General features: G+C 36.7%; 1 protein-coding gene across 3 annotated transcripts in view; it reads right to left on the minus strand.

Annotated features, from left to right (window-relative positions):
- Positions 1 to 18,790, minus strand: part of LOC150104479 (ATP-binding cassette sub-family C member 8-like) — an 822,612-nt gene that overhangs the window by 699,561 nt on the left and 104,261 nt on the right. For all 3 annotated transcript variants that reach the window (XM_090395659.1, XM_090395657.1, XM_090395658.1), the window contains exon 4: positions 11,195 to 11,251. In XM_090395659.1, the coding sequence (XP_090251785.1) occupies positions 11,195 to 11,251 (57 nt within the window). The remainder of the gene's footprint in view (positions 1 to 11,194; positions 11,252 to 18,790) is intronic.

An 18,790-nucleotide genomic window follows, 5' to 3' on the forward strand; every position in this document is an offset into this window, starting at 1 on the left:
GAAGTTCAGGGGACCATGCCACAAGGAATGCAAATACAACGCAAAAGATAATTGCAATGATCAAATCACATGTAAAGATAAGGATGTCATTTTGCCTCTTTACAAGGCCTTGATAAGACCTCACTTGGACTATTGTGCACAGGTCTGGTCTCCTAGTTTCATTATGATTCTGATATAGTGGAGAGAGGGTGTAAAGGAGAGTGTTAAAAATGATATCAGGATTATGGAATACTGATTATGAAGACAGATTGAAAATTTGTAGACTGCAGACACTACCAAACAGGAGAAAGAGGGATGATATGATTGAGACTTACAAACTTCTGAAAGGGTCACACAGGATTCCAGTTGATGGAGGGTGGGGAAAGGACAAGAGGGCATCCATGGAAGCTAAGAAAATGCTGTCAAGAAGGGAGTGAGAGTTAGATTTTTCCCTCATAAGGTGGCACATGATTGGAATATACTGCCATTGGATGCTGTGAGTGCAAGCAGTGTGAATGAATTCAAGAATAAGTATGATAGCTGGTGTGTGTAGTATGGGCTTCCCTCGATGAGTCTCTGACTCTTTGGAGGTCTCTTTTAATAATAATTAACCACAACACATGACACACAGATAGGGCTATAATCTGATGCTTGAGTTCTATCACCTCCCTATTGAAGTGGCACAATCTTGTCCTTTGGTAGGGACCTTGTGAGTGTCCCTGGAAAATTTGAGGATGAAGGATTCACACTTAAGAAGGAAATTTTTGGTTTATCACCCAAGATTCTCACACACCAAGGAGCCACGCACAGATACCCACTATCCAACAAGAAATAAATGCACTTAGAAGTGAAATGTAAGAGTCATCCTAGATGTATACCCAGATGCTATTGTAGTATTGCAGCAAGTCTTGGGCCCCATTCCTAGAATTATTGGGTAGGAGACTTGCTGCACATCTTGATCCTTGCTGGAAAGCTGACTGATCCTGCCCATGCCATCCAGCACCACCTGCCCTGCCTAAGTAAGGACCAAAGTAATGCAAGACAACCAGGATCCCTCTTTCCAATATGTCCATGGGTAGCACCACACAGCAAACAGAAATAGTGGATCCTGGTGATGGTGGTCTGGAAGACAGGACAGTAAAAAAAGATGAAGAAGTAGTTGAAAGTTTATTTTTCACTTGGTTAGAGTATAATAAATTTTAGAGTATAATAAATTAGAGTATAATAAATAAATCACACTTGGATAAAGGATTAAACTAAATTTATTATACTCTAACCAAGTGAAAAATAAACTTTCAACATCTTTCTCTAAATCCAGAGTAAATTATTAAAAAAGGGTGGCACACCAATTGGCAATTCCTATAGGTGGAGATGACCTGCTAATGCTTCTGCCTGATATCTCCACTTGGGCCTGGCTCCCACTGAAGAGACCTCAATAAAGGTCGAAACTAGTCTGGGTAGTGGCCCTTCCCTTAATGCATAACATTAGACATATCCGCAAGGAGATGTGTTTTGCATTATAGGAGATACTGAGATAGGAGTGTTGGTAGCTTGCTCCACCTTTGCAATGAGTTGCCCTGGTGTGTACCACCTTAACCCAGTCCTGAAGATACTTTCAGGCGCAAACTTTGTTTGCTCACAGAAGAAGTAGTCTTTTTACTGTCATGTTTTCTTTATACAGAAAAAAAGTACAGAAAAACAGAAATAATGAAAAGGGCCAGTACCATCACTGGTAGGTCCCACAAACAGTTGCCCCACATCCATGTAGGGACTAAGGAAGAAATGGAGGATTTTTTTTAATCAATAGAGAAGGTAGCTAACACACAAAAAAAAGTTGGGCCTTGGAAAATCTTAACAGCAGAATAGGAAATGAAGAGTAGACACAAATATTTTGGGAAAATTTGGAGAAGAGAGCAAAGCTAATGATAACAGTTAAGTACTTCCTGGATCTATTAACAACAGCATAGTCAGCAATACTTTTTGTTATCTGTTGTATCTTTTCTCCACATGAATTTGTGCACATCTTTCTAACATAAAGATGGTCACCTAAACAAAATGAAAGGAAAGGTTAGCATGATAGGTGTTTGATGCCAGAATAGAAAGAAAGAGACAGATGGGAAGACTGAGATCTAGGTGGATTGATGCAGTTAGAAGTCTGAAATATGAGACATGACATTACTTGAGTCTTGAGAGATAACAGACTAATTTTAAACAAAACTGTCAATAGTTAATTAGTAACAATGTAAGCTTTTCATGAAGTATTTATCAGAGTATACAGTACATCCCTTGAGGAGATATATCAGGAATTTGAAATGATTTGGTTAATTTTAAACCACTGTGGGGACATTCTCAATTTTACTTCAATAAATAATGATCTGATTCTATTTCTACTCCTCTAAATACTCTGTCTAGTATCATATTAGTTGTTTTCCTATTAAACGATGGTCGCTTTGGTTTATCTTTTATGTTTTGTGAATCTGAAGAGCGAAAGCATCGTTATATTTCCCTTTCTTCATTTGGGACAGATATACCAATAACATAACAGCCTATCTGTAACTTCTAGATCTAAAATTTTCTTGCTCTAGTATTTATAGTGTGTGATATTTTTCTTACCTGATTTATGAATAAGAATCACACTCCTATTTTTGCTCTTTCTTCTTTAATTCTACTATAGGTACAGATGTAATTATCTGTTTAATTTGAATTGTCCTACTCCCCTTTGTTTCTGTTATTAACTTTTAACTCATGGATGTGAAAGACTAGCTAGAAATGAATAGCTGACCAAAGAACTAGACCACAGATATGAGAGTTATGAGGAAAGTTTGGGATTTTGGGGTGAACACTCCAAATTAATTTCAATGTGATTTTGCATGTGATATAAAGATATTAGAATGCATTAGTGGGGTTCGTCAATGCACGAGCAAGGCTAATTGTAAGAGTAATTTAAACCCAATGGGGAAGAAAGGATGAGAAAAAATGTCTATTGATGCTCAAAATGAAATGAAATGTCAGAGATGACAATATTGGAAACTTAACAAAGAACAGATTAATCTGGAAAACAACTCAATAGGAAGTCTGCAGTAGTACAATTTTCAATGTGTAGTGCTAATGGTATGTTAAAGCTTTCAAACACAGACAGACACACACACACACACACACACACACAAATTCTTTTCTCTTGACCTCTTAATTCCCACATGATACTAATATAGTACAAATGAGCAACTTTATCGTGTGTGGGAGCAGTACAGAAAAAAAGGTCACACTTCTGGCATTCAGCTTATACACAATGAAAACAAGCATCTTAGCATAATTCTGTTTTAAAGAAATCTAAATGTTAAATACAGTGTCTCTATAGGGCAGTCAGTAGTCATAATCCTTTGGATGAAAATGCATCAGTCTGAATCCAGTCAAGGACATGTGAACATTTAAAACTTAAAAAAAAAAAAATACTTAAGGGTCAAAGCTGTATAACTGAGAGGAGACCTCCACATAGCCTTTAAAGGAATGCAGAGAACTGACCAGGGCTTCTGACCTAATGCCCAATCCTCACCTTCTCGAAGTGCACCTGAATACTGAACGAACGAGGATGGGCTAACAATTTAGGATTTAGCCAACCAAATTGTATTCTTATTAGCTTAAACCAAAATATATATAAAATGATGGTACAATATGACAGAATTTCATGCTGGGTGGGGTGTCACCCTGTTAAACAAGACCCCCATTGTTTTCGCCATGGAACTAGGGCAAACAGTCAGCTACTGGAACAAACCCTAACACACACCAAAACTCAATATCACCAGAGTTCAAGATTGGTACTATCAACATAACAAGACTGAATGGCAAAGAAATGGAGCTAGCTGAGGAATTGGATAAGTACCAGATCGATATAATTTCAGTGACTGAAACAAAACAGACAAAAACCGGTGAGATCTTTCTGAGCAATAAATACAAAATGTTATATTCAGGCAATGACAATCAAGGAAAAGAAGGAGAAGCCATAGTCTTCTTCTTCTTCAACCTTCTGGTTCTGTCCACTGCTGGACGAAGGCCCCCCCCCACCATGATTTTTCAGATCACTCGGTTTTCTGCTTCTCCCATCCATCTCACTCCTGCAATTTGTTCCAGTTCATCTCTCCACTTTTTCTTCTTCTTATACTATGAAGCCATAGTATTCAACACCAAATACGAGGGTAATCTTCTTGAATGACAGGCAATTATGTGGGCAAATTTCAGAATGGGAAACTGGACAATAAGACTAATTTGTGCCTATGGTCCCACAGAAGGTTCTGCTAAGGTAGAAGTGGAGAAATTTTTTTCAGGCTTTAGAGAAAGCAACTGACACAATGATAATTGAAAAGTTGGTCCTTGTTGGGGATCTAAATAGCAGAGTAGGAAATGTTTGTCAGACATACAAAAATATTTTGGAAAAATTTGGATAAAAGAGCAAAGCTAATAATAATGGCAAATATCTGTTTAGGACATGGATTGGTTATTACTAACACCATGTTCCAACATAAAAATGTGCACAAATTCACATGGAGAGAAGAGGCAAGGAATAAGAAAAGTCTAACTGACTATGTTATTGTTGATAGTGATGTTTTCTCCCTGGTGCAGGACACCAGAGTGTACAGAGGATTTGAAATTGGAAGTGATCACTATTGAGTCTTGAGCAGGATAAAATTGAATTTCACATTGAAAAGAAGAACATGTAAGAAAGTTTTAAAGTGATCAAAAGTGAGTTGAGCAGCTCTCAGATGTGAACTGTAAACTGAAATATACAAACATTATTCAAGAAAAAATGAAACAGTTTAAAAAACATGAATCAACCATGGAAGTTCAGTAACAAGCTCTAAAGAAAACACTGACTGATTCAGCCATAGAGGCATGTGGTGAGGTTGTCTGCAAGGATAGAAAAATCAGAACTCCATGATGGACACAGGAAGTTAAAGAGGCAGTGAAGGAAAAGAAGAAAGCATATCAAATGTTCCCGAAAAATAAATCAGCTTGTGCTCTTTGAGAATACAGAGACAAATGTAAGAAAGCTAAACACTGTGTCAAACTAGCTATACAAAAGTCATGGGAGGACTTTGGCAAGAACATAGAAAATAAATATAAAAATGTAGCAGGATATTCTAGAGGGTGTTGAAGAAGCTCAGAAATCGAGGAAAGAGTGCTGTAAAAAGAATTCATCATCATCATCAAATTCCTGCCATGTACCCTCAAGGGGTGTACAGGATATGATAGTACTACATGAAAAAAACTACATCATTACTTACTTCCTATCTACAATTTTCCTCCAAATCCGTCTGTTACTTGTCAAGACTCCAACATTATCAGATCTTATATTTCTATCATCTAAGGCACTTTGTACCGTATCAATCCACCTATATCTTGGTCTTCCTCTGGGTCGTTTTGCTGCCAACCTGGCAGAGAATGCTTGTTTTGCTAATCTATCCTCGCCCATTCTGTTTAAGTGACCATACTACCTGAGATTAGCTCTGCTAATGCATTCCTGGATGCTGACAATGTCAAGTTCTTTCCTAATATCCTCATTTTTAATATGATATTGCCATTGATGCCATCTGATCATGCCTATAATCTTTCTCAGGACTCTCATATCTGTGGTCTCTAGTCTTTGGTCAAGTGTTTTACTTCTGACCCAGCTCTCAGATCCATAAGTTAAAACTGGTTTGAACACTGTCTTGTATACAGCTAATTTAGTGTTCCGACTAATTTCTCTCTTATTCCATATGAATTTATTCAACTGACTTCCCACCATACCAGCTTTGCTGATTCTGTTGTCTATTTCTATATTTAATTTACCATCTTCAGTAAAAATCTTGCCTAAATAGCTGAAATGTTTTACTTGTTCCACAGGTTCTCCATTCAAAACACAGTTGACATTTTCAATGATTCTGCCTATTTTCATTGTCTTTGTCTTTTTATTGCTGACCTTCACACCATATCTATTACAACAGCTATTCAATTTAGTCAGAGAATCTTGCAGACTTGAAGCGGATTTATTTAGAGGTATAACATCATCCGAATAAAGCAAAGAGCTGACATTAACTTCCCAATTTTGATATCATGTTTAATACCACTTTCCTTCATAATGTGATCCATATAGATAATGAATAACAGAGGGGATAATGTACATCCTTGTCTCACACCAGATTTAACATTAAACCATCTTCCTGTACTTCCTTCAATTCTAACTGCTGACTTACAACTCAAATAAAGACTAAGTATTGCTTGATATAATGCCCCATTGACACCATATAACTGCAGCGTGTTGAATAGCTTCTCTCTTGGCACTTTGTCATATGCCTTTTCCAGATCGACAAAACTTAAATACAGATATTTGTTATATTCCCATGATTTCTCGACTATTTGTCGTAGAGTGAAGATCTGATCCTGACAGCCTCTATTTGGTCTGAATCCAGCTTGTTCTTCACCAAGCTTTTCTTCAACAATTCTTCTCAACTGTTTCTCAAGTATACTTGCATAAATCTTGCCAGGAACACTCAGTATGGAAATACCTCTGTAATTCTCACATGCAGTTTTATTTCCCTTTTTATATATATGAGTACTATGAGAGCTCTACTCCAATCATCAGGAATTCGTCCCTCTGCCCAGGCTTTCTTAACTATGCAGTGCAGCCAGTGTAAGACTCTTATACCACCATACTTCAGCATTTCTGGTCGAATATCATCTACTCGTACTCCTGCTGCCTTTTCACATTTCAAGCCTTTGATGGCTTTTTCTACTTCAAGTATGGATATGTATTCCTGACTGCATGCCTGGTCAGTGTTTTTTATCACTGTGCTGTCATCACTGCTTGTTTCATTTAGCAGTTTTTCAAAGTAATTACTCCATACTTCAAGGATATCTTTTTCTCCCGTTTTCATGTCACCTTTATCATCTCTAATTCCTTTTACAGCACTCTTTCCTCCATTCCTAAGCTTCTTCAACAACCTCCAGAATATTTTGCCACCTTCTTGATATTTATTTTCTATATTCTTGCCAAAGTCCTCTCATGACTTTTGTTTAGCTAGTTTTACACAGTGTTTAGCATTTTTGCATTTGTCTCTATATTCTCTAAGAGCACAAGCTGACTTATTTGACAGGAACTTTTGATATGTTTTCTTCTTTTCCTTCACTGCCTCTTTAACTTCATTTGTCCCCCAGGGAGTTCTGATTTTTTTATCCTTATAGACAACCTCACCACATGCCTCTCTGGCAGAATCAATCAATGTTTTCTGCAGAGTTTGCCACTGAATCTCCAAGGTTTGATTCCTGTTCTCAAACTGTTTCATTTTTTTTCCAATAATCTTTGTGTATTTTAGTCTATAGTTCACACCTGAGAGCTGCTCAACTTTTATTCGTTTTAAAACTTTCTTACATGTTCTTATTTTCAATATGAAATTCAGTTTTATCTTGTCCTGTCCATGTCCTGAACAGAAATCCAACAGATATTTGCCATTATTATTAGCTTTGCTCTTTTCTCCAAATTTTCCCAAAATATTTTTGTATGTCTCACAATCATTTCCTACTCTGCTATTTAGATCCCTCAACAAGGACCAGCTTTTCATTTTTCATTGTGTCAGTTGCTTTTTCTAAAGCCTCAAAAAATTCCTCCACTTCTACCTTAGTAGAACCTTCTGTGGGACCATAGGCACAAATAGGTCTCATTGTACAGTTCCCCATTCTCATATTTGCCCACATTACTCTATTTGAGACTGACTGCCATTCAAGAAGATTAGCCTCGTATTTTGTGTTGAATACTATGGCTACTCCTTCTTTTCCTTGATTGTCATTGCCTGAATATAACATTTTGTATTTATTGCTCAGAAAGATCTCACCAGTTTTGGTCTTTTTTGTTTCAGTCACCCCTATTATGTCGATCTGGTACTTATCTAATTCCTCAGCTAGCTCCATTTCTTTGCCATTCAGGCTTCTTACGTTGATAAGATTTTACGTTGGTAAAAAGAATTAGAGATGATAAATTAATGTGATATGAAAACTGGAGAAAAAGATATACATGAAGTATGGAGTGATTACTTTGAAAAATTGCTAAATGAAACTAGCAGTGATGACAGCAGTGATAAAATACACTGACCAGGCATGCAATCAGGAATACATATCCATACTTGAAGTAGAAAAAAAGCGATCAAAAGTCTGAAATGCAGAAAGGCCGCTGGAGTAGATGACATTAGACTAGAAATGCTCAAGTATGGAGGTATAAAAGTCTTACAGTGGCTGCACTACATAGTTCAGAGGGGCTGGACAGAGGGAAGAATTCCAGATGATTGGAGTAGAGCTCTCATAGTACCCATACATAAAAAGGGAAATAAAACTGAATGTGAGAATTAGAGGTATTTCTCTTCTGAGTGTTCCTGGTAAGATTTTTGCAAGTAAACTTGAGAAACGGTTGAGAAGGACTGTGAAAGAGAAGCTTGGTGAAGAACAACCTGGCTTCAGGCCAAATAGAAGCTGTCAGGATCAGATTTTCACTTTAAGACAAATACTTGAGAAATCAAGGGAATATAACAAAGATCTGTATTTAAGGTTTGTAGATCTGGAGAAGTGTGGAGAAGCTTGGGCAGCGAGGGCATAGACATGTTATGGGATCTGATGAGGAAAATAGTCCATCAGGTAAAGATACCAGAGGAATGGAGGAAAAGCATTCTCGTCCCAATCTACAAGGGAAAAGGAGATGTTCAAGATTGTGGCAACAATAGAGGGATCAAGCTGATGTCACACAAGTTGAAGATATGGGAAAGAGTAATTAAAGGAAGGATATGGCAGGAAACAAAAATTGGTGAGGAGCAGTTTGAATTTATGCCAGGAAGAGGGACAACGGATGCAATATTTGCACTAAGGCAATTGAATGAGAAATATAGGGAGATGCAGGAGGAGCTACATATGGTGTTTATAGAACTGGAAAAGGCGTACGACAGAGTAGCCAGACAGGAGGTATGGAGGTGTATGAGGAAGAAGGGGGTGTTGGAAAAGTAAGTGAGTTTGGTGAAGGAGATGTATGAGGGAGCAAAAACTCAGGTCAGGTCTAGTGTCAGCATGACAGAGGGGTTCCCCATTGTCGTAGGGCTCCATCAGGGATCAACTCTGAGCCCCTACCTCTTTGATCTGGTCATGGATGTACTAGTGGAGGATGTCAAGCAGGAGGCGCCAGGGAGCATGATGTTTGCCAATGATATTGTTTTCTGTGAATCATCCCGAGAGAAGCTTGAAAAGAACCTGAAAAAGTGGAGAAAGGTATTGGTGGAGAGAAGCATGCAAATTAACCGAGTAAAGACCAAATATATGTCAATGGGGAGTGACGAGGATATGATCATACGACTTCAGGGTGAAAGGTTAACTTCAGGGAAGAAATTCAAGTATTTTGGGTGGGTCGTTGATCACCGAATAACATGCGGCTGGATGAACTCGAGGAAGATGAGCAGGGTCCTGTGCGACAACAGAATGAGTTGTAAGATGAAAGGAAAGCTGTATAAGATGGTGGTGAGGCCAGTGATGCTCCATGGTGGGGAGACGCAGCCTATAACAAAGGCACAGGAGTGGAAGATGGAGGTGGCGGAGATGCGGATGTTGAGATGGATGAGTGGTGTGACAAAGAAGGACAGGATAAGGAATGACTACATCAGAGGGACGATCAAGGTGGGACTGATCGGTAAGACGGTACAAGAAAGTAGGCTGAGGTGGTTCAGTCATGTAGAGAGAAGAGTGAGGAGTATGTTGGTAAATGAGCGGAGTGTATGGAGGTGGAGGGAAGGAAGAAAAGAGGCAGACCCAAACTCAGATAGAGGGATAAGGTGGCAGAGGATCTTAGGGAGAAAGGATGGAGTCGGGAAGATGCCCTAGACCGGAGAATCTGGAAGAAGAAATTAAAGATGGGAACGCCGACCCAGTCTAATATGGGATAAGGCATAGCGAAAGAAGAAGATCTGGAAAAGGCATATGAATCTGTAAGGGAATCTGGTGTCAGACATGGATGTATATTATCCCCTCTGTTATTCATTATCTATATGGATCACATTATGAATGAAAGTGGTATTAAATCTGATATCAAAATTGGAGATGTTAATGTCAGCACTTTGCTTTATGCGGATGATGTCATACTTCTAAATAAATCTGCTACAGTCTGCAAAATTGGATAACTTTTGTATTAAGTTTGGTATGAAAAACAGCAATAACAAGACAAAGACAATGAAATAGGCAGAAACATTGAAAATATCAACTGCATTGTGAATGGAGAACCAATAGAACAAGAAAACATATTAGCTACTTAGGCATGATTTTAGTGAAAATGGTAAATTAAATATGGAAATAGACAACAGGATCAGCAAAGCTGGTAAGGTAGGAAGTCAGTGTTAAAACCAGTTTTAACTTATGGACCTGAGAGCTTGGTTAGAAGTAAAACACTTGACCAAAGACTAGAGACCACAGATATGAGAATTCTGAGAAAGATTAGGAGTGTGAACAGATGCCATCTGTTCACACTGTTCACAATGAGAGAGAAAAGATTAGTAAAGCAAGTGTTCTCTGTCAGGTGGGCAGGAAAAAGACCCAGAGGAAGACCAAGATATAGGTGGATTGATACAGTAAAAAGTGCCTTAGAAGATAGAAATATAAGATCTGACAATGTTGAAGCCTTGACAGGTAATAGATTGATTTGGAGGAAAATTGTAGATAGGGAGTTAGTAATGATGTAATCTTTTGAACTAATTATCCACAGAAGTCTATGCCTGCAATGATGTAAATTTTTTATGTAGTACTATCGTATCCTGTACACCCCTTGAGGGTAAATGTCAGGAATTTGATGATGATGATGGTGATGAAAAAAAAAAAAATTGAACGAATGAGTTAGTCAGTTTCAGAGAGGTTGCTAGATTTACTTTCTTTCAAATCTCACATGCACACACACACACATACTATGTTCATTGACAAAGCAAATGATTATGACAGAATTGTGTACATTTCACGTAACAAATATGGCTGTGGTATCCACTCAGATTAAAAATATTAAAAAATTCCAAGTACATTTCAAGTAAAAATTCAAGTAGAAAATACATATCAAGTAAAAAATTCCAAGTAAAAAATTCCAAATACATAACAAAAGTTTGCTATTTTATTATAATGATCCTAATTTAAATCATAAAAACACACTGAAGTCCACAAATATGTGATTTACCTTTTCCTTCATAAAATTGTTATTAAACCTTTGAAACTGGTATTCTGCCATTTCTTCCTATAATAAATAAGATATTATCAAATACCACTGAAATTAAATATTAATTAGATAATTAACATAGAATATAAAAGAAAATATTAAATGATATTAAATTAAGAAACGTTAGGTGACACATCACTCAATTAAACAAGTAAAACAGTAAAAAATAATAGCTGGCCTGTTGGCCGAGCGGTTAGCATATCTGCTCTCCAGTCAAAAGGCTGTGGGTTCAAATCCCACTGTCGGCATGGATGTTTGTGATTGTCTGTGAAAATAGTGGTGGTGGTGGTAGGCGGTAGATGGTGCTGGTGTAGATGATGAAGGTAGTTGCGGTTAGTAGAGTGGTGGAGACAGAGAGTTGTAGAGCAGGTGCCCTTCCTCGATGAGTCTTTGGACTCCCTGGAGGTGTTATGTAATAATAATAATAATAATAGTAATAATAAAATCAGTTATTGGAACATATTGAAATCTATTATAATACACTTCTGAATCAAAAAATTAGAATAATCAAAGAAAATGTGTTGAATAATTTGCAGTTATATTTATTGCAAAGAAAATAATTATTATAATTATTACAAAATATGAATTAGCATCATCTAAATCGGTGTACTTTGTAGATTATATAACCATGTAAACACATAAAATGTAATATAAATTATAAGAAAACTGTTATTTGGAATCATTCACAAATTTGGAATAATTTTTAACATGGTTCAAAATATTAGAATAATGTGAAAGTAAATGTGTAAAAATTATAGTTAAAAAGGAAATAACATGATAATTAGTACTTTGTTGCATCCTCTTTAGCTTTTATGATCATTTGTAAATAGTTGGGATTATTATTTACTAGCAGTTCAGTCTTTTTTTTTTATCAAAAAATGCCCATATGGTCTACAGACTAGAAACAAATTCATTTTTGTCTCTTGGGGCAATTTCTTGAATACATTTCTTCATAATTCTCCACAAATTCTCAAAGAGGTTTAAACCTGGTGAGATTTAACCCCATTGCCAGCCAAGGAATTGCAGTGATTTGCCTTTCTTTGAGTCATCTATGATAGTAGTGGTCTTGTAAATGTGACAAGAAGCTGAATCTTGCTGAAAAAGAAAATCACCATCACATAAATCTTATGATGCCAGTAACATAAAGTGCTCAAAAATTTCTTCGTACACTTTGGAATTACACTTTTTCATACACAACACAGCCTACCTGGTGCTATACTCTGAATGAAAGGAAAAGTCAAAATCTTTACCTTCCTTCAGATTTAACACGGTTTATCAATTCCGGAGCCAGTATTAATATATCAAGAGAAAAATACCAATTGTAATTTATCAGTTATGTTAATATTTAAGAAAGTTTTACCTAATGCATCATATTGAAATTAATTAAGTGTTTTGTGAAGTTTAAACTATGTGTAAGTAATCTATGTAAGTGCTGTTACAATGTTGAAGGCAAAGGACAACCTGATTATACAGCAATGGCCTGAAGTCATACACATGCACCTAATAGAATGCACATGCGGATGTCCTCCGAAGAGCAGGCTAGGGGGAGAGATTGGCGCTAGGTGCTGAAAGGAGTGACGCGCCGTGAATAAAGGGAAAAATCAGGATGACATAGGCAAGAAACATAGGGCGTGCGTTTTAAAAGGCGCTGCGGTGCCAGTTCGTGGCTTTTTTCTCGTTCCCTGTACTGGAGTGGTCATCGGCGGAGAAGTCCATCCTGATTATACAGCAATGGCCTGAAGTCATACACATGCACCTAATAGAATGCACACGCGGATGTCCTGAAGCAGCAAGTGGCAGTATCCATGGGCAGTTCTAGGCTATCAGAATGACCTGACATGGTAAAGTTCCAGATCATGCTAGAGATCAAAGACCCATGCCTAGCCGATTGATGAGCGAGTGGGGAGACAAAATTGCTTCCCCTGTCAGCGATGTGTCAAGTCCGAATTCAACTGATGTGTAGAAAAGCCGAGGTAAATCTGGAAAGTAATCTGGAAATTGAAGGTGCTGTAGGGATACACATGAAGGCCTAGTGCATCCCCAACTACTGGTAATGTAGACTCTTATTAGTTATGTAAAACTGTGTAGGGGACAATAATTAGATATAGGTAAAATCTTCAGCTCAGGACTGAGCCCACATTGAAAGAACTTTAGGAATTATGCTGATGAAACTTAGGAACTCTATACTTTAATTGGAATAATAGTGTGAAGATATTTGTTAATGTATCAGAAGTATAGAAAGAATAGCCTTTAATGATGTCATATATAGATGAGAGTTAGATCTTTGTTAGGATTAATGGTATGAAATTATGATCTAATATGTTAAAGGAGATTTAGCAATCATAAGTGAAACTACTCACTTCCCAATATTATCAAGATTAATTTCATGTCAGTAAGAATTTCTTATAACACGTATTATGTCTATTCAGTGAATTAAATGTTAATTTCTTTTGAAATGAATATGAAGACTTGCCTGATTTTCATTTTACTGAACCATTCATAAAAGTTCGAACCAAGGCGGTAGGTAAGAATCACAAACATAAAAAAAAGGGGCTATGACTGCGAGATAAATCCTAACAGTGAGATTAATTGAGAATACTCTGCTAAGTGTTTAAGAATTACGAGACAGTGTGCTGATCTAGACTTTGGTTCCATGAATAAATATTCATCAAATACATTTTAGGGTGGCACAGTATAAATATAAATTTTCCCTAAAATTAAAAAGGAACCAGTACCAGAATTGAAACAAAGGAATTGACGCCAATTAACGACATTTCCTTTGTCTTCATAGCCCACGTGCACATCTTGTAAATTTGCTCATCGGCCTAGATTGATAGTTAAGACATGACTCGCTGATGTTAGATTAAGAAATTACTTAAGGGGGTAAGTCAGAACAGAAGATAAATATAAAGATATATATATGAATACAAATATTAAAATAAAATTGGAACTCAAGTTTAACACTGGACCCTCTGCAGTCATACAAGTCCATACCATGCCAAAGGTTGCAAATTTCACCGAATGTTTCATGCATTTTTTATCAAATGCTTCTTACTTAAGGCACCAAACATGTATCCCCTGATGTCCATGGGACACACACACACACACATACATACTTTCATTGCTAAAGTGTCCTCTTGACCCAACAGTCTTTGCTTACACCATCGCATTCTAGCTGCCTTTTGCTTGGAAGACATAAGCAGCTTCGTCTTATGCACACATGATTTAAAACCCAATTTGTGAAGTCGTCTCAACACCATAGATTTAGACACATTCACACCTTGTGCTTTCCATCTCCTGTGAAAATATCTTACACATTGGAAGTGGTTTTTCTTCACACTATTCTTCAATCTCCTCTCATCTCTTGATGTAGTATTACCTTTTGACCACAACGATTATTTTGAAAACTCCGATTAGACAGAATACTGTCTTAATTGAAAACATTTCAATTCCTTAGCTATAAACTGTTGAGTTCAGCCTTCTTTGTGTAGAGACACCATGCAAAACTTCTTAGCTTCCCAATATGTCACTAATTCAATCCATGATTAGTAAATGATTAACTGAAATCCATTGCAAACAATTCCTCTCATACGAGTCAGTCCCACAGCTACTGAAATATATGCTATTTCTATGCTCTCCTCAAAACCAATCTGAAAAGTTTGGAATATTCTAATGTTTTGAACCATGTTAAAAATTATTAAAATTTTGTGAATGTTTTCTAATAATAGTTTTCTTATATTTATTTAAGTTAAGGGATATTACATCCCATATTGCTTCATAGCCGAATAAGAAACTCAAAGAGTTTCATGCCGAACATAGTAAATATATAAAGTTCGGCGAGTCCAAGCGTAAGCAAATACCTGGATAGTGTTACAACTGACCCTTTAGGGAGTGCAACACTGAGGCAACTCATGGTAAGGGTGGGGCAAGCTCCAATCACTATTCTCGATATTTCCCCATAATGTGAAACCCAGCTCCTAGGAGCTGTATTACTGTTCTACATTATGAGTGAGAGAAGATCACTACCCAGACCGGTTTCAACCTTTATTGAGGTCTCATCAGTGAGTAGGTAGACCTAGAAATACCAAGTTTGTAGCAAACAGAACTTACATATACCCTACTATGAGAATTGCCAAGAAGGTGTCCTAATAAATTATTAATTATATGAAGAGCCGAACTTTATATATTTACTATATTCGGCATGAAACTCTTCGAGTTTCTTATTTGGCTATGAAACAATATGGGATGTAATATCCCTTAACTTAAATAAGTTTATATGTTGCCGAATTGAAGCCTTTGGCTCTTCATATAATTAATAATTTATTAGGACACCTTCTTGGCAATTCTCATAGTAGGGTATATGTAAGTTCTGTTTGCTACAAACTTGGTATTTCTAGGTCTACCTAATTGAAGCCTTTGGCTCTTCATATAATTAATAGTTTTCTTATAATTTATATTACATTTTTACATGTTTAGATGGTTATACGAGGCATGTTCAAAAAAAGATCGAACTTTTCAAATAGCGCACTGACCAGCACAGAGTGCACTGAGGCTACTGAGCACACCTAGAGGCAGGTTTTGACAACAAACTGCCATATGCCCCATTCTGCTATAAGCATTAGTCATCAAGTTACATCCGCTGAAGTGAGCACATGCACAAGCTGTTCGTCAGATTAATGACAAAATGACAATGAAAGAGCTTGAAGAACAACATGTGTATGTGAAATTTTGCTGCGAACTTGGTAAAAATTTTACAGAGACATTTCAATTGCTTAATCAAGCATACGGGGGAGGACTGTATGAGCCGAATGTAGTGCTATGAGTGGTTTAAGCTTCAATGGATGAGTCATTCAAAGATCAAGGTGACGTTGGTTCTGTTTTTTGATTGGAAAGGCATTGTTCATTATGAATTTGTACCACATGGTCAGATGGTAAACAAAGCATTGTATACTGGGAAGTTTTAGTGAATTTGAAGGAAGGATGCTGTGTGCAGGAAGAGGCCTGAATTGTGGGAAAACCAGACTTGGATGTTGCACCGTGACAATGTGCTGGCTCACGCATCACTCCTCATCGACAGTTATATGGCAAACATCAGACATCCATTGTCCTCCATCCACCCTATTCTCTGGACTTAGCCCCAGCAGACTTTTCCTGTTTCGCAAACTTCAAACCACTTTTAAAAGGACATCATTTTCAAACCATAGAGGAGATTCAGGAAAATGCAGTAAAAGAACTGCACACCATCACAGAAAGTGCAGGAACATTCTAACAGAAACATTGAGAACTGCATATCGCCAGCAGAAGAGACTACTTTGAAGGGGGGGACAGTGCTTAAAATGTTGTAAAATGAGCAATAAAGTCTTTATAGCAAAAGTTTGGTCTTTTTTGAACACGCCTTGTATAATCTACAAAGTATGTGGATTTAGATTATGCTAATTCTTATTTGGAAATAATTACTTTCTATGCAATAAATTAGAATTGCAAATCATTCAACACATTTTCTTTGATTATTCTAATTTTTTTATTAGGAAGTGTATTTACGATGGTTAACATATGCAAAGAAAAATATAATTTATTAAAACTTCATTATATTTTGTTCAATATCATATGGACATCACCAGGAAGATGTAGAGGAAACTGGTTAACAACATTAAGAACATGAATAGTAAGACATGAGACAAGTCGCACGTGCTTGCTAGTTTGTGCCTAAGCCACAGCTAACAACAGAATGCACAATTAGATTTTAAAGGAACAAAATTGATAGCTTTTGCAATTCAAAATCAAGTAACTTATTCAGTATTATAAACAGATAATAGAGATTATGCCCAGAACTTAGACACTGGCATACAATCAGAGTGGATAAGATTTGGATGATGTCAAGTTTCAAGGAACAGATAACCAAATTTAAATCTTCTGGAATAAAGTAATGTGGAAAGGACCTCTGCAACCCTACCACTTTTTTTTTTTTTCTTACAGTGACTTCACTCCAAAATGCTGATATGGTTATGCCTTATAATACATCTCATGCTACATCAATTGTTGTGTAGAATAATCAGAGTCACACTCAGGGCTTAGGTAGAGAGTCCTGTTGGAAAAGTATATTACCATTTCCAACAAAAGTCTGCTATCATGAATGAGGAATACAGAAGGTACAGGATTAATCTTAGAGTGAATTTTACATAGGCACAAAATGTTTGGGATCTACAGATAGGTATACTCTTGATATTGTCTGTAAAGAGATGGAGAAGTATAAAATTGACATCATGGGAATTACAGAGACCAGATGGAATGGAGAAGGTCGCTTCAAAAGACAGGATGGTAAGCTAGTTGTTTATTCAGGAGTGAACTCAAAACATAATGGGTAGCTGCAATACTGAAGACAGTTCATGTTGGTTATAATCCCATTAATGACAGGATAATCTGTATTAGACTTAAGGCTCATCCTACCAATGTGTCAATCATGGTAGTTTATGTATCCTATCCCACATAGTTAGACCTGAAGAAGAGAGGGATTCTATGAAAACTTAGATTGTTTTGGAGTGCCTATCAAGAAGAGATATACTTTACATCTCAGGGGACTTTAATGTTAAAGTGGGAAAGAATATGAGAGTTAGGCCTGAGTGGGGCATGTTTGGTCAGGGTGAATGTAACACCTGTGGTGAAAGACTGTTGGAATTTTCCAATGCTAACAGATTAGATATTACCAATACCTGCTTCAGAAACACCAACAATGGACCTATACTTAGACATCTAACATTGATAGGTCAAGACACCGGATTGATTACATCCTAACTCTCCAATGGTGGAAAACTAGCATCTCTGATGTGCATACTTCTCCTGGAGCAGACTGTAATCTAGACCCTCAGCTAGTAAGTGCATAAGTAAGAATCCAAAACCTTCCAAGTCAGGCACATCCCACTAGACTGGATGTCAGTGCAATTCCTAGTGCGATCATAGAAAAACATCAACTAGGTTGGATGAAATGCCAGAAATGCTTTGGGAAATCAAGGTTACAATACAGGATACAGCCAAGAAGTATCTCAACGCATGGATAGGCTTATGTGTTCATCACACATATTGAATTGGATTTAAACGGTATTGAATCGAATACAGATTGATAAGAAAATAACTATTTATTAACTTAAAAGCTAATATTTCGCTGGTATTATATCCAGCATCTTCAGAGCACACAAAGTTTGTTACAAATGCAAGACAACCACAATTCGATGTAACAGTGGGGCTAGTATAAGTAATTGCAGCGTGCAACACAAGACTAAAGTCCTAACATGGCGCCATCTAAGTTAAAATAATAAAAATAAAAAATAAAATAAAATAAAATAAACAGTAGTCCAAAGTTTTGAAAAAAATATAGTAATCCAAATAGTGGTCCTTGAAAGTTTGGAAAAATAGTAGTCCAAAGTTTTGAAAAAAATAAAATTAAAATAAATAGATATTGATTTGGTCTTAGGATGACAGTCTCCAAATTTTTGGTAGATTTATACAGCCAAACTTGTTAAGGTTTGAGGTATGTTTTAAGGCTTCTGTTGATTCCAGGAA

The sequence above is a fragment of the Typopeltis vanoorti genome, chromosome 7, assembly GCF_054136105.1.
Source record: "Typopeltis vanoorti isolate ZY-2024b chromosome 7, IOZ_Tvanoo_1.0, whole genome shotgun sequence".
In the NCBI taxonomy this organism is placed as follows: Eukaryota; Metazoa; Arthropoda; class Arachnida; order Uropygi; family Thelyphonidae; genus Typopeltis; species Typopeltis vanoorti.